The sequence below is a fragment of the Haematobia irritans genome, chromosome 2 (assembly GCF_050003625.1).
Source record: "Haematobia irritans isolate KBUSLIRL chromosome 2, ASM5000362v1, whole genome shotgun sequence".
In the NCBI taxonomy this organism is placed as follows: domain Eukaryota; kingdom Metazoa; phylum Arthropoda; class Insecta; order Diptera; family Muscidae; genus Haematobia; species Haematobia irritans.
Genome location: NC_134398.1, coordinates 61,391,155 through 61,408,889, shown reverse-complemented (window position 1 = coordinate 61,408,889; position 17,735 = coordinate 61,391,155). Strand labels below are relative to the sequence as shown.

Sequence of the window (17,735 nt, the reverse complement as noted above, 5' to 3'; positions counted from 1 at the left end):
AACTTTGTTCCACTTTCATTATAAATGATATTTACTACAGGAAACATATCTCTTGTATTAAAATATGACATAAAAATTGTTTATAAGGTTTATAGGCCATTTAATGGCACTCTTGAGTTGACAGAACAATAGCCAACATTGTAATATTTTGTGACCTATGTAGGGCATTGTTTCCATTGTTCCTTTCGATTTTATGCAGGGATGATGATGCTGATGTGGGTCAGTACAATATAACACATACTTTTTAACAAATATTTATTGTTTAAAAATATATACTGTTATTTTTTGTAGTATATTGTATAGTAGTTGCGGCTTTGTTTTCGTCGTTTTTTTTTTTTTATTTCTTTGTTTATACTTACATACTACATTCAATTTCCACATGGTTTCTAAATATAAACCATTGACATTTGGGTTTTCTGCTCGACATGTTATCGATTTGCCATCATCGTCTGTTGTTGGCACAAAGCTCAATTCTGAATGTGTGGTATTGTTCGATATGTCATCCTAGAATGAAATTGAGAGCAGAACAAAATAGAAAGTTAACAAAAATCAAGCATTAAACAAAAAGCAGGAATCGAATATTTTCATATTTTGTTGAAAACCAAGAATGTTTGAACGAAGTGAAATTATTGATCCTTAAATTATTTGCAATATAAATAGGTGAGAACAAAAACTAGGACCTGTAGAGAACAAGAATATTATGCTATTGGACATTGTGAAGCAAGATGCAATATAGTTATACCTCCGAATAGTACACTCAAAAACTATTGGCCTAATATTAAGGAGTCACCGTGGTGCAATGGTTAGCATGCCCGCCTTGCATACACAAGGTCGTGGGTTCAATTCCTGCTTCGACCGAACACCAAAATGTTTTTCAGCGGTGGATTATCCCACCTCAGTAATACTGGTGACATTTCTGAGGGTTTCAAAACTTCTCTAAGTGGTTTCACTGCAATGTGGAACGCCGTTCGGACTCGGCTATAAAAAGGAGGTCCCTTGTCATTGAGCTTAACATGAAATCGGGCAGCACTCAGTGATAAGAGAGAAGTTCACCAATGGTATCACAATGGACTGAATAGTCTAAGTGAGCCTGATACATCGGGCTGCCATCTAACCTAACCTAACCTAACCTAATATTAAGGATTATGCAACCTATATTTTAAAATGGACAATTTACACAATATTAACTACGAACATCCTTGAAATGATAGGTTAGTCTAAGTGAGCCCGATACACTGATTCAGTCCATTGTGATACCACATTGGTGAACAAATGAAATGATGAAATTTTAAGTAAAAGAAAGTTTATAATCCCTGTTCCAATTTTTTTTTAATTTGGGACACAAATTTACCGCATTATTTACCTCTCTATATTTCTCACTACAAAATATTCCTCGTGTTGCTGATGTAATTAAGAGGGTTAACTGTAACGTGTTGCCGTTGTACTTTTCATATAAACATAACTTTTTAATGCATTTTATTTTAATTCAATTGTTGTTAACATTTATATTCATTTATTGTTTAGATTGGCTTAACATAGTAATGACTTTGTTTTGCGAAATATTATTATTGAAAAGTTTTTTCTCGCATAAAATAAATGGTTGTTGTTTATGGCGAGAGAAATTGAATTAGTCTGTTTGTGAAACCGAAAAAAACAGCAAATAAGAAAGGGTAGGTTGCAATCGACTCTGTGATACACTAAACTAACTAAGAAAATGTAGGTTTATATCAGAAAAATTTTACTAAAATATTTTAGTAATTACAACATGATACAAATTAGTTATTTTTTTTTTTTTTCAAATTGAAGTTAATTTAATTGGTTATTTTTTGTCACATTTATGACAATTTTTAATAAAATTTCATATTATGAAAAAAAAAATTGGAATTAAAAATTGTTAATTAGTCTTTAGCGCTGTATGATGTTCTAGACAGACGCAATTTAAGTAAAATTTACCCATTTAAGAAACTTATGGACTCAGCTTCAGCAAACTTTACCCATTTTAAGGAAATATGAACTATTTTCATAATTAGTAAAATTGTGTAATTCATTTGTATAAGACATTTTTTCTCATTTTTAGTTCATGTCATTAAAATAAGCAAAAAATAATTAAAAGTTTCTCACATTTGACAAAATTGAACTAAAAAGTGTGGATGGCAGATTAGTGTGGATGGCAGACTGCTCTTCTCAGTAGTTGTGCAAATGTCCCAATAAAAAGTTAGCTTAAAATTCCTTCTTTTCATAACAAATTTGATTGGCGAACAATTTCACACAAAAATTTTAATCATAGACTTCACATTAAATGTACTGATGGACACAGAATCACATTGTTAGAGACTATCAAGGCCCATGATATTGATTTTGAATATAATCAGATTATTGTACAAGGATCCCATTGGTATGTATCGATCGATGTGTTTAAATATGGCCTTATTATTTTCAATTATTAATATTGTTGATTTAATATAAATTTGCTACAAGTTAATCTTTTGTAACAGAGTAGCTGCTATTATGTATCTATTAACTGAGTTAAACATTTTTAACAATTTTAGTTAAATAATTTGTTATCATATCATAGGGTATTTTACAATACACACACGGTTGTTAGTGACAACAGTTAAAAGTATATTTCTATCCATTATTGATTTTTACATTCGAATTACATTAAATACTGTTGCATAATGTGATTTAATTAAAACTATTTATTCACTAATTCTATCTAAACCACATTAATTACACAATATTATTTGGATTAGTTGGTAATATTTCTATAGTACGATTATCAAAATACAATAAAAAATTCATAACAAACTAAATACAATTTAAGTTCTATTCTAATAGTGGGAGGCAAACATAATTTAATCGAAAACCAATGTCAATATCAAAGTTGAATTATGGAACTGGAATTACAAATTATTGCATATATGACATCTACACGGGTTATGGGTAAAAGGTCATAAAAACAAAAAAAAAGTTAACGCATAACTTAAATCTTATGTTAGGGTATACTAAACGATTGAACTGAGACTCCTTCTGAGCTTTACATACAAATATATAAACTTTTTATACCTTCGCAGAGAAACTATTTTTTCAGTTTCAATTTTTAATAATTTTTTCATACTCCAGATTCATTGAAATATTAAATATGCATGTCAAAAAAGTTTCGGTGAATATTTTCCAGAATTTTCCAACTAAGTTGAACTTGGTAGCCATGGCCACAACCCTAACGTTAACATTTTCTTCTCTCCAATCAATGCAAACTAAGTAAAAATTGTGTTACTTGTTTGCAATGAATACAGGTAAATAGATATGCAAATTGTAGCTTGAAATCAATTTGTCATTTATTATCATTGCAACTGAAAGTATTTGAGTACAACAATCATCACCATCAATAGATGTCCTGGGAATTGTCATTATCAGAAATGCTTTGGACAGGCTGTACCCTAGGTAAAGGGTTAATGCTCCGAGGGAAGCAAATTGAATAAAGTGAGTTTGAATATTTGCTTCACATCTTGAGTGAAGAAAGTTGATCAAAGAGGTTATATTATATTTTGACAAGAGGATTTTAAACAATCAAAGATCAAAATCAGAGATATGTCAGATTTTGGTGTTCATAGTTTCGGCAGAAATTAAGTGGGGAAATATGTTGCCAGAGTTGGTAGGATTCTACAAAAAATTAAAGATTTTTTACAGTTTGGTAGATTAGTAAAATTCTTGATATTTTGGCGGAATTTTCAAAATACTTCAATTTTTTATATAAATAAAATTTTCTCTATAAAAAATTTTATATAAAAATAAAATTTTGACAAAGTTTTCTATAGAAATAAAATTTTGAAAAATTTTTCTATATAGAAATAAAATTTTGACAAAATTTACTATAGAAATCTTGACAAAATTGTCTGTAGATATCACATTTTGACAAAATTTTCTATAGAAATAAAAGTTTGACGAAATTGTTTATACAAATAAAATTGTTGACAACATTTTTTATAGAAATACAATTTTGACATAATTTTCAATAGAAATAAAATTTTTACAAAATTTTCTGTAGATATAAAATTTTGACAGGATTTTGTATAGAAATAAAATTTTGACAAGGTTTTGTATAGAAATAAACCTTGTACAAACGATTCGGCCGTGAAAAAAAAATACGAAACAAATTTTCTAAAGAAATAAAATTTTGACAAAATTGTTGACAACATTTTTTATAGAAATAAAATTTTGACAAAATTTTCTGTAGATATACAGTTCTGACAAAATTTTCTGTAGATACAAAATTTTGACAAAATTTTCTGTAGATATAAAATTTTGACAAGGTTTTGTATAGAAATAAAATTTTGACAAAATTTTCTATAGAAATAAAATTTTTGGCAAAATTTTCTATAGAAATAAAATTTTTGATAACATTTTTTATAGAAATAAAATTTTTGACAAAATTTTTTAAAGAAATAAAATTTTGCCAAAATGTTTTGTAGATATAAAATTTTAGGAAAATTTTTTTTTATAGAAATAATATTTTGACAAATTTTCTGTATAAATAAAATTTTGACAAAAATTTTTTGTAGATATAACATTTTGACGACATTTTTAATATAAATAAAATTTTGAAAATTTTTAAATTTGTTACCACAAACCCAAGTAATCGTGGGTAACAGCCTTTAGTAGAACTTTGTATACAATTCGAGTTTGAGGGTACAAACGATTCGGCCGTGAAAAAAAAATTTACGAAACAAATTTTCTAAAGAAATAAAATTTTGACAAAATTTTCTGTAGATATAAAATTTTAATAATTTTTTTTTTATAGAAATAATATTTTGAAAAATTTTCTGTATAAATAAAATTTTGACAAAAATTTTTTGTAGATATAACATTTTGACGAAATTTTTTATATAAATAAAATTTTGAAAATTTGAAAATTTTGAAATTTGTTACTACAAACCCAAGTAATCGTGGGTGACAGCCTTTAGTAGAACTTTGTATACAATCCGTGTTTGAGGGTACAAACGATTCGGCCGTGAAAATAAAAAATTACGAAAACCGAGCCCTAGATACAGCTGCTATTGAATCCAATAGCTATTTATATTGCCATATTAACGCACCGCAATTATGGAATGAATTTCTGTAACTGAATTAGTTATAATATTTGTCCTTTTTAAGAATAACTTAATATCAGTGGTTCTGCCTATATTATATTGATATTTAGAAAATCTCTTCATTGTGTTAACATGTAAATTAAATTGCAATTATTTGCACTTCTTAGAGGAAATAAGGACTTTGCGAAACAGCAAATTATATTCATTGCACACTTTGCTCTTCAATAGAAACAGTTTCAGCAACTATTTCTACTTTTGTCTCTACAACAAAATTCGCCCCTAAAATACATTGTGTTGGCATGACGGTAAAGCAAATATTTACAATTTTAAAAAATGTTTCTCTTTCAAGTCAGTAGCAAACGAAAGCCACATTTAATCAACAACTGATACGTAATATTTTCTTCTATTGATTCCATTTCATCATAGTCTGCAAACTCGTTTTTTCAACCATTATTTGTTTATCTCTCGGTCGCCTCGTTTCTATTCCAATAGCAACCTATTCAGGTGTACCAAAATGTTATATCCACAAACTGAAGAGTTTAAATGGACAAGTTGTGGTATCGGTGCAAACTCTGTGTAAATTAAATTGCAATACCAAAAAGGGTTAGATTGTAAATACAATTTACTTGCACTTACATTGTGCAAATTGCATGCGGTCATCCATAAATGCCTCACCACTTATCAAGCTAACAATGCTGTGGGAAGCATACAATGGTTTGATGTGTAGTGTTGATACAAAAGGGAAGTTTATCCCAAGAGAATATTTCTGTCAGATAAAAGTACATTAAGGCTCCTGTAACTGTTAACATAGACTAAATTTATTCAATTACTTTAAAATCAAACGCTCAATAATTCAATGACTTAAATTCGTAAGAAATTCGTAAAACTGATGATTACAATATTAACGTTACCATTCCGATTGTAACACATCGAAATATTGGTATAAGACCCCAAAAAGTACACATATTCTTGGTCGTGGTGAAATTCTGATTCGATCTAGCGATGTCGGTCCGTCTGTTGAAATCACGCTAACTTCCGAACTTAGAGCATTGGGCTTGCGGATCTTCTTGGAGGGGCAAATTTTATCCGATCCGGTTGAAATTTGGTACGTGAAGTTAATATATGGTATCTAGTAACTTTGCAAAAATTGGTCCATATCGATCCATAATTACACTATGACACAAAATTTAACTTTTTGACTCAAAAAAAAAAAAAAATCACTTATCCCAGCTGAAAGTACTCGTTGAGAGGAGAAAAGTAATTTCTAGATTTTGCTAGATTGGGTGCCGTTCGTATTTTATGAGCCTCTAAAGTTTTGTCGCCAAATTCGATTTTGAACACTTTTTTCAATTTTCGTATGCCCATAGCTCGAAAAACGCAAGCCAAATATGGAGATCGTTTTTTATGGGGGCTATATATAACACAGTGCAACACAAAATATCACTTATCCCAGCCGAAAATACTCGATGACAGGAAAAAAGTAATTTCTGGAGTTTGCTAGATTGGTTGCCTTTCGACTTTTATGAGCCTCTAAAGTTTTGTCGCCAAATTCGATTTTGAGCACTTTTTTCAATTTTCGTATGGGCATAGCTCGAAAAATGCTGTGAATTTACTTTTGGGGTATTCAGCAGAGTTGTAGCCTTGACTCAGCCAACAAAAATTTTTGAAGTGGTCATATGAATTTGGCATGTAGTACAATGTTGTTCATAATTTTATAGGCTACCTTTCTTCCCTTGACAGTTTGGTAAAATTTTCAAAAGTTCAAGAGATGCAGTCGAAAAACGGGAAAAAACGATGATAAAAGTGTAATTTGCAATTTTGAGCATGAAGATGAAAAATTTCCGACTTAATATATTTGTTTTTGTTAGCCGAGTCTAGAGCTACAAGTACAAGAGCCCCCATAAAAAACGATCTCCATATTTGGCTTGCGGATCCTCTTGATTCGTTTGAAATTTAGTACTTGATGTCAATATATGGGGAAATTCATTCCTATCGGTCTAAAACATAATTATCTATTTAAACCGATCCCCAGATTTGATTTCCGGTTCTACTTGGACTTGTAAATTTCATACGATCCGCGATATCGTATGTGCTTTCTACTAAAGTTTTATGGAGGAACAAATTTCATCCGATTCGATTGAAACTTCTAATTACCGTTCGAAAATTGGTTAATTAAAATAATTAAATAATTATTTATAGACTCCTTTATATAAACCGATTAAGAACTAAACTAGCTACTATAGGGATTTACTCTGTTTTCATATGGATTAAGACAAGGTTAAGAAGATTTTAGATACCTTGCCATAAGGCCGTATACGAGAGCGGTTCGGAAACTTCTTAGCCTATCAATGAAAGATAATAGTTAGTTTTTAAAAAATATTTTTATTTTTCAATATAATCTCCTAAAACTTCAATACACTTAGTCCAACGCTTTTCTAGCAATTCTATCCCTTGATTACAATAGTTTACCTCAAGATCTTCAAAATATTGGTTTACAACTTTTATTGCATCTTCATTTGAGGTAAAACGCTTGTCAGCAAGGAATTTTTTTTAGATATGGGAACAAGTAAAAGTCACTGGGAGCTAAGTCGGGAGAACAAGGTGGGTAGTCAAGCAACTCGTACTTTAGTTCGTTGATTTTAGCCAATGTTAAAACAATCTTGTGCGCTGGTGCGTTGTCTTGATGAATTTTTTTTTTTTTTTTTTTTTTTGTAAGCCGGGACGTTTTTCTCGAATTTGTACATTTAATTGATCCAAAAGGTTGCAATAGTACTCTGAATTTATTGTTTTACCCTTTTGCAGATAGTCAATCAATAAATAACCTTTGAAGTCCCAAAAAAGCCGTTGCCATAACCTTACCAGCCGATTGGACTGTTTTTGCCTTCTTTGGGGCACTTCCTCCAGCTTCAGTCCATTGTATGGATTGTTCTTTTGTCTATGGAGTATAGTGGTGGATCCATGTCTCATCAACAGTTATGAAACGACCCAGCAAAAAATATTTCAGCAGTAAAATTTAGTTGCGCTTTTTGGTATACAATAATGTAGGCAGTGCACCCACACTGCATGTATCGGCGGCAATAACGTAAACGAGTAATCAAACAAGTTTATGATCATTCGTTTACGTTATTGCAACCAATTCATGCAGTATAGATGCGCGAAAGGTAGTGCTGTTTTCCTTCATACCAATAACAATATTGCTGACTTCTGAGCAATATTGTTATTGAAATGAGCAATTATATCAGCGCTATGTTGAAGCTGCTATAAATCGGGACATCGCCCACAAAAATCAGCGCTGATTCGGTTGTTTTGTAAGCAGTTGGTACTGCCTCTCTCCATTACAATGCTGCTGAAATAGTGCTCCATTTTTTGCTGGGGACGCTTAAAATCCATTTTACTTCGTTTAAAACGATCCAAACAAGCTTGAAAAATGTTCATTCCTATGCGTTTTTGATCGACTGTTAACAAATGCGGCACCCATCTTGCAGAACGCTTTTTCATCTGTAGTTCTTCATGCAAAATTAAATGGACTCTTTTAATTTTTATATATATATTTATTTTATATAATATTTAATGACAGCACGTATTTCTAATTTTTCAATTGTAAAAAAAAAATTTCGGATGCGTCTTTTTTGAACACCTGTTTCTATATGAAGAAGTTGCCAGATCGAAACAAAATTTAACATGTGTCCATAACAGAGATGGAAGTTTTCAAAACACTTAAATTTTTTCTGTTTATCCCGCGCTTTTTGTGCTAGGCTAAGAATTTTCCGAACTGCCCTCGTAAACTTGTTTTGTAAATGAATTTTACATTAATATTGTCATTTATATTTTATGTGTTTTCACGAAAAAAAAAAAATAGGAATCTGGCACTCATACCTAATCCCCATGCATTTTACGACTATATTGTAGGTTAACACTTTGGACAACCTTACCATAAATTTCTCATGAATAAATTATTTTGAGTGTACTTTCACCATTAAATGAGCTCAGTTGCATTCGTGCATCCATAATACGAGTTAGTACTCTCTTCCTTGTATATGGATGTATGTATGCATTTTAGGAAAAGAAATATAAATCCTGGAAACTACTTCATAAGGATTTATTTTTTACAAACCTTCCCTACAATGTTGTAAAATAAATTCCAAATATCAACTTACCTTGGTTCGTCGTAATTGCCTTTTTCCTTTATACCAAGTAATGATGGCATTTGGACGGGAACCGGTTGATTCACAGGTAACTTCATATCGTCTATCGGCTACCATCGAATTGGGCGGGTCAATTATTTTTACTTCGAGCGGTTTCACTATACAAAAAAATGACAAGAGAAATAGATATAAAAAGTCACGAGAAGGCAAAAAAAAAGCAATTGCAAATAGAAATTTCCAATGTATGTCCTAAGACTTTTAACCAAAAAAAAAAAACGAAGTGGAATAAACTAGAATAGAAGCAATTGGCAAGACGTTCAAAACCTTATAAGAAAGACATTCGCAGACATTTTATTTGCTTAGAGTTCGTTTTCTTGTTGTTTCCGTTTTGAGCTACCCAGTTTTGCATTTCAATTCTAGGCGCCATAGAAAATTTGCATGTGCTAAAAGTAGGAGTTAACTTGCTATTGAAAATAAACCCTAGATTGCAAGGTAAATTTTTCCCTCCTTTATTCAAATTAAATTTTATGTCTGTTAAATACCTCTGTAAGTCAATAGACAAATTACCTTTTAGTTGTTGGCAAATTTATTATAGTGTCTGCCAGCACGTCTATACGACTATTGCAATCCTTGGTATGCACGCATATATTCACATACCCATCTACAAGGACCTTCAACCTATGGAAGGTTCCCGCTGTTGTTGTGTAGAAATACTAGAGCATTTCTGTTGCAAATTAAGGTGTAATTAAGCTGAAAATTATAGTTGGCTTTTATAGGATTCCTTGTTAGGTGGATAAACAATTAACTTGCAAACAAATCAAAATATATAGTTAGTCATTAACTTGGAATGCCATCAAAGGGATGGATGGATGGAGTCGGTATGGAAGGCGATTTTGGTTGGTACCAATATAAAAATAAACCAACTGTGGGATATTCATGACGAAGTGTATTGCGTGACTGATTCAATTAAGAAGAAAAAAAAAATCATTTCCGTTCAGACGAAACCTTTGTCTAGAAAGTTGAGAAAGTACCGACTATGTGCCTGTTGGATAAGGATTAAACCATAGACAGAACAGATTTATGGTAGTATTGCTGATCAACCTTAGTGAGTTGTCAATAAAGATTACCACCAAGTGGAATAGCCAATGATTGACATAAATAAATCTATTGAAGTCTGAATATAGATTTCACTTACAATGGGAAATCCTAAAAATGCTAGACTAATGTAACTTGATCACATGAAGAAAGTGGCCGAATAACATGAAACCACTAAGCCAACATTTTTTTGTGTTGTAACCGAATATAAAAAAAAAACAATTCATAGGTGGTTTATCTCCTCTCATCAAGGTTGATGACGAAGCAATGCAAAATTTCTTTTTGGCTTCACTAATGACAGATTTTTCACCCTATGCTGGGGTATAACTCATTGAGACCGGTTCGTCACAGAAAATGCAATTCTTTCATTGACAGAGACACACAACGAAATTGGGGGATTTTTGTAAAAGGACTGCAATCTTGGTATACGTGTATCGTGGGTAGAGAATCTAATTAGTTACTATATTCGAATTCCAGCGAGAAGACCAAGAAGTGAGTTCCTACACACACCACAATAAGGACATGATACGACGCGACATGAAATTGATTAGAAATAGTGCGTCAAACAAGCCAAACACTCCACTCTATCTTTCGTGTATCCGAAAGATAGATAACTGAATTGCCCTGATCAGTTATCTAGCAAAATTCTAGCAGGAAATCGGCGGAAGTTTTGGGAGTCAGTTAAGGGAACACGATTCAGATACTTAGCTGGCTTAGTACCAGTGATGGTCTCTATCAAACTTTTTTAGGTTCTAAACATCATAAACGTCACATACACATCGTAAATGTAGAAAAGTAACAAACGTCACAAACTCAAAATACTTCAGTCGCTACAGTTAGGTAGCGAATTCGATGATATATGGGCAATAAAAATATTTCAATGCGAGACTCCAAGCCAAAATGCTGCAGTAAACGTAACGGAATGGAAACGAACAGCGAAGGAAAACCACCAATTATGCCTTGCATAAGTTAATTGCTTTTCACAGAGAATTTTTTTTAAAATAACTTTTTGACCAATTAGAGACAGTTTCCATACTAATTAAAAAGTTTCAACACTCTAACAACATTTCGACACAAATCTCAAATGTTTGCTAATGCAACAAAATCTTGGATGGACATTATGGACAACGTGAAAAAATTATAGACAACGCGAGATCTAATCAGATGTGATGAGATCGCAAAACTGGCCCCTTCAGTTATACCCAGATATGATGAGATATAATTCCCTATATGACCAGATCTAACATCAGGTCCATCTATATGTAGGGATTGATATCAGTATATCCAAGACATTCGATCTAGGCCAGTATTGAGATCAATTTCCATAGTAATTAGATATGATTAGATCTTACTATTTTTCGGATCTAATCGTATCAAATTAGATCTCTCAATTTTTACTCGGGGTGTTCATCCAACCACTGCTGTCCACCATAATCAACACACGGATTTTGTTTGGAAGATTACATTCAATATTTAATTCAGAAGTACTTACACGCAAAAAAATAATTCTTTCCTTCCAAACGAAATTTTAGACAAACAAAGTTCGTTTCCCATTTGCTTTTCGCTGTAAGGAAGTGTATTTGGAAGAAAAATATATACTTTTTGTGATAAACGTTTATTCTTTTCCAGGATGTAAAAACATTTTCATAAAGACAAACTCAAAAAAAAAAAAACATTGTTTTCTTGCTAATTACATTTTCCCTCACATTTTTCTCACATCCACGAGGATTTTTAGTTCTTAACACCTTTTCATGTAATACCAACAATGTAGAAGAAATTATACGATTTTATAAATTTTTAAAATTTTTTTTTACCTTTCGCCTGGACGGAGAATCGAACCGCGGACCATGCACTTTGTAAGCCAACACACTAACCACTGAGCTATGTACCTGTTATGGTCATCAATAGATAAATATCCATATAAGTTATATTTATATAGCATAGCTTGCGGCGCCCACGAACCGAATAAAGAAAGTTTATTTAAGAGAAACAAACATTTAGTTTGGCACCGTGGAGCAGTGGTTGCTACGTCCGACTTGCATGCCAAGGGTCGTGGGTTCGATCCCTGCTTCGACCAAAGTTTTTTTTGTTTTTTTTTTTACATATATTCCACATATGTTCGGAAGATTCCGAAAAAATGTTCAACATTACATTGTAGTATATTAAATTTTGAACTGTAAAATGTGTCTTATTAAAGACCTAAAGTCAGAAAAGAACAGTGTTTGATATAAACGAAATGGACTGTGTTGTTGTTTCGAAAATAACTTTTTTTATTGAAAAAATAAAAATTTTGTAACAAACGAATTTTTTTGGTGATAAAAGTTTACAATTTTCGAGGCAATTCAAAAAACTCTAACAAAAGAAAAACGTTTTCGGTACACGTTTTCCAAACGTTTCCCTTCAGTTATACCCAGATATGATGAGATATAATTCCCTATATGACCAGATCTAACATCAGGTCCATCTATATGTAGGGATTGATATCAGTATATCCAAGACATTCGATCTAGGCCAGTATTGAGATCAATTTCCATAGTAATTAGATATGATTAGATCTTACTATTTTTCGGATCTAATCGTATCAAATTAGATCTCTCAATTTTTACTCGGGGTGTTCATCCAACCACTGCTGTCCACCATAATCAACACACGGATTTTGTTTGGAAGATTACATTCAATATTTAATTCAGAAGTACTTACACGCAAAAAAATAATTCTTTCCTTCCAAACGAAATTTTAGACAAACAAAGTTCGTTTCCCATTTGCTTTTCGCTGTAAGGAAGTGTATTTGGAAGAAAAATATATACTTTTTGTGATAAACGTTTATTCTTTTCCAGGATGTAAAAACATTTTCATAAAGACAAACTCAAAAAAAAAAAAACATTGTTTTCTTGCTAATTACATTTTCCCTCACATTTTTCTCACATCCACGAGGATTTTTAGTTCTTAACACCTTTTCATGTAATACCAACAATGTAGAAGAAATTATACGATTTTATAAATTTTTAAAATTTTTTTTTACCTTTCGCCTGGACGGAGAATCGAACCGCGGACCATGCACTTTGTAAGCCAACACACTAACCACTGAGCTATGTACCTGTTATGGTCATCAATAGATAAATATCCATATAAGTTATATTTATATAGCATAGCTTGCGGCGCCCACGAACCGAATAAAGAAAGTTTATTTAAGAGAAACAAACATTTAGTTTGGCACCGTGGAGCAGTGGTTGCTACGTCCGACTTGCATGCCAAGGGTCGTGGGTTCGATCCCTGCTTCGACCAAAGTTTTTTTTGTTTTTTTTTCTACATATATTCCACATATGTTCGGAAGATTCCGAAAAAATGTTCAACATTACATTGTAGTATATTAAATTTTGAACTGTAAAATGTGTCTTATTAAAGACCTAAAGTCAGAAAAGAACAGTGTTTGATATAAACGAAATGGACTGTGTTGTTGTTTCGAAAATAACTTTTTTTATTGAAAAAATAAAAATTTTGTAACAAACGAATTTTTTTGGTGATAAAAGTTTACAATTTTCGAGGCAATTCAAAAAACTCTAACAAAAGAAAAACGTTTTCGGTACACGTTTTCCAAACGTTTTTTTTCTTTGCGTGTATGATGGGTTAGAATGCCCGCCAATCCTATCTTCGACCGAACACCAACAAGTTTTCAGCTGTGTTTTATCCCCACTCAGTTTTGTCGATGACATTTCAAAGCTTATGTATACCATTGTGGTATCGCAATGGACTGAATTGTCTAAGTGAGTCTAAAATAACGGGCTTCCATTATACCTCACCTACAATGTTTTTAGGTGGGTAAAATATTTTGTTTGAAACGACACTAAATAGGCAAAACATTAAATTTCGCTCAATTTTTGTTAAAGTTTGGATACGAGCTCAAATCTTGTGTATACCCCAAACTTCTTGTGGTGAGGATATTATAATGTTATGTATTATATATAACATGAAAAAAGTAACGAAAAACTCGTTTTTCGATAGATACCAACATCGATTTTTAATGAAAAAAATCTAATTGAAAGGGGAACGCGATATAAAGCTTGTGTCGAGAAATCATCTAAATGTCTCGACATCCAAAGGTGGAAACCCGAATTTCACAATTTAGAAAAAAATCTAAAATTATTTTCTCAGAAATGCTGTCCGTATTTCGTATGAAATACGAAACTTCTAAACGTAATTTCGCATGTGGATCGCATGATCCATACAAAGGACACCCATTGACATTGAGTTACACATACACGCAAAGAAAAAAAACGTTTGGAAAACGTGTACCGAAAACGTTTTTCTTTTGTTAGAGTTTTTTGATTTGCTTCGAAAATTTTAAACTTTTATCACCAACAAAATTCGTTTGTTACAAAATTTTTATTTTTTCAAAAAAAAAAGTTATTTTTGAAATAACAACACAGTCCATTTCGTTTATATCAAACACTGTTCTTTTCTGACTTTAGGTCTTTAATAAGACACATTTTACAGTTCAAAATTTAATATAGTACAATGTAATGTTGAACATTTTTTCGGAATCTTCCGAATATATCTGGAATATATGTAAAAAAAAACAAAAGCAAAAAAAAAAATTTGGCCGAAGCAGGGATCGAACCCATGACCCTTGGCATGAGAGTCGGACGTAGCTACCACTGCTCCACGGTGCCAAACTAAATGTTTGTTTCTGTTAAATAAACTTTGTTTATTCGGTTCGTGGGCGCCGCAAGCTATGCTATATAAATATAACTTATATGGATATTTATCTATTGATGACCATAACAGGTACATAGCTCAGTGGTTAGTGTGTTGGCTTACAATGTGCATGGTCCGCGGTTCGATTCTCCGTCCAGGCGAAAGGTAAAAAAAAAATTTTAAATTTATAAAATCGTATAATTTCTTCTACATTGTTGGTATTACAGGAAAAGGTGTTAAGAACTAAAAATCCTCGTGGATGTGAGAAAGATGTGAGGGACAATGCAATTAGCAAGAAAATAATGTTTTTTTTTTTTTGAGCTAGTCTTTATGAAATTGTTTTTACATCCTGGAAAAGAATAAACGTTTATCACAAAAAGTATATACTTTTCTTCCAAAGACACTTCCTTACAGCGAAAAGCAAATGAGAAACGAACTTTGTTTGTCTAAAATTTCGTTTGGGAGGAAAGAATTATTTTTTTGCGTGTAGGACCGAGAAGCATCCAATCAAAAAAGAGATAAATTCACCAAATACGGCATCAGAATGGACCGAATGGTCTAAGTGAGCCTGAAATAACGGGCCATTAAAAACATTTGTCTATAAAATGCGTGCTGGTTTCAAACAAGATTTGTACATCTGAAGTAATGGAGCATTTTTTACGGTGTTAGTTGAGAAGTTATTCATACAAATGAAAAATTTCACATTTTAGAGTCTTAAAAATAAAGCTTTGAAAACAGAAGATTTTTAAATGGTTATAACATATTTGTATACCCTCCACCATTGGAGTCATCGAAATAGAGGTCTTCGAATCCATAAAGTATTACAGTGGTGTTCAAAACATTTGCAAATAGGCCTACCATGAACGTAATCTACACGCAAAAAAATAATTCTTTCCTCCCAAACGAAATTTAGACAAACAAAGTTCGTTTCTCATTTGCTTTTCGCCGTAAGGAAGTGTATTTGGAAGAAAAGTATATACTTTTTGTGATAAACGTTTATTCTTCTCCAGGATGTAAAAACAATTTCATAAAGCCAAACTCACAAAAAAAAAAAAAAAAAAAAAAAATTGTTGTCTTGCTAATTGCATTTTCCCTCACATCTTTCTCACATCGACGAGGTTTTTTAGTTCTTAACACCTTTTCCTGTAATACCAACAATGTAGAAGAAATTATACGATTTTGTAAATTTTTAAAATTTTTTTTACCTTTCGCCTGGACGGAGAATCGAACCGCAGACCATGCACTTTGTAAGCCAATACACTAACCACTGAGCTACGTACCTGTTATGGTCATCAATAGATAAATATTCATATAAGTATTTTATATTTATATGGCATAGCTCGCGGCGCCCACGAACCGAATAAACAAAGTTTATTTAACAGAAACAAACATTTAGTTTGGCACCGTGGAGCAGTGGTTGCTACGTCCGACTTGCATGCCAAGGGTCGTGGGTTCGATCCCTGCTTCGACTAAAGTTTTTTTTTGACATATATTCCAGATATGTTCGGAAGATTCCGAACAAATGTTCAACATTACATTGTAGTATATTAAATTTTTAACTGTCAAACATTGTTCTTTTCTGACTATAGGTCTGACTATAGGTGCTAATAACTAAAAAACTTCGTGGAAGTGAGAAAGATGTGAGATAGTCTTTATGAAATTGTTTTTACATCCTGGAAAAGAATAAACGTTTATCACAAAAAGTATATACTTTTCTTTTCTGGTCACCATACAAAAATAACATTTTGCTTTTGAAACATGTTTGAGGTGATCATATTCCTTATCTGCGTGTAAAGTTGAGGTATCACAAAAATTAATTTCGGAAGAGTACAATATGCAAAAACCAACTGCGTCTCGAGTTATAAACAGTGGATGCACCAAAACTGTACACTGGTGTAGAAGAAAACCTAAGATTACGCCAATAGAAGATCATATAATCAAACGAACTATGCAACAATTCAATCAAATATCATCTAAAGAAGTCAAAATAAAATTCAAGTGGGTATATCTTCCATAACGGTAACGAGGTAGAGCATTAGAAGTCGGAGTGCCATTATACAAGAATGTCCTTCAATTTTCACCAAAATACCTTAAATGGCCTCAGGAACAGTGGATATGTGCTATTTTCCTACGACTCAAAATTTAACTTGCATGGATCGAATGGTAGAAATTTAGTACGAAGGCTGGCAGGAAAGCCTTAATCCAAGAAATGCAAAAAGTTACGTCAATCATGGTGAGGCCAATATTATGGTCTGGGGGTATTTTTCTGGACAAGTTATTGGCCCGATTTATAGAGTCGAGGGTATTGTGCTCTCGGAAGTCTACAAAAACATTTGTCCCATGTGATATTGCCATAAGCATTCCGGGAAATGCCGTCCGCATGGATTATTCAGCGCGATCATGACTTCTAGTACACGTGTAACGTGGTAAAACAATGGATTTCCGATGAAAAATTATGGGTGCTTGACTAGCTTGTTCAGTCGCCTGAAGTAAAAGTCATAAAACAACCTTTGAAAAGATGTAAACCGAAAAATTGGTACGAAATTTTTGCAAAAGGCTTACGAAATCTATTTGAACCTGAACCATAGGTTATCATTGACCATTTAATCCTAACCAATGGCAAAAAGTTGAGCAGAAGTAATCAAATGGCATGGCATTAGTATCAACTATTAACATTTATCGTTAAAAGTTACAAAAACATTAATTATTT

At 32.1% G+C, this 17,735-nt stretch overlaps 1 protein-coding gene across 1 annotated transcript in view; it reads right to left on the bottom strand.

Annotated features, from left to right (window-relative positions):
• side-II (sidestep II transmembrane protein) overlaps nucleotides 1-17,735 on the bottom strand; it is a 645,324-nt gene that overhangs the window by 179,512 nt on the left and 448,077 nt on the right. The window contains exons 8-9 of the mRNA XM_075294734.1: nucleotides 9,248-9,393; nucleotides 360-504 (exon numbers count right to left, since the gene is read on the bottom strand). Of these exons, the coding sequence (XP_075150849.1) occupies nucleotides 360-504; nucleotides 9,248-9,393 (291 nt within the window). The remainder of the gene's footprint in view (nucleotides 1-359; nucleotides 505-9,247; nucleotides 9,394-17,735) is intronic.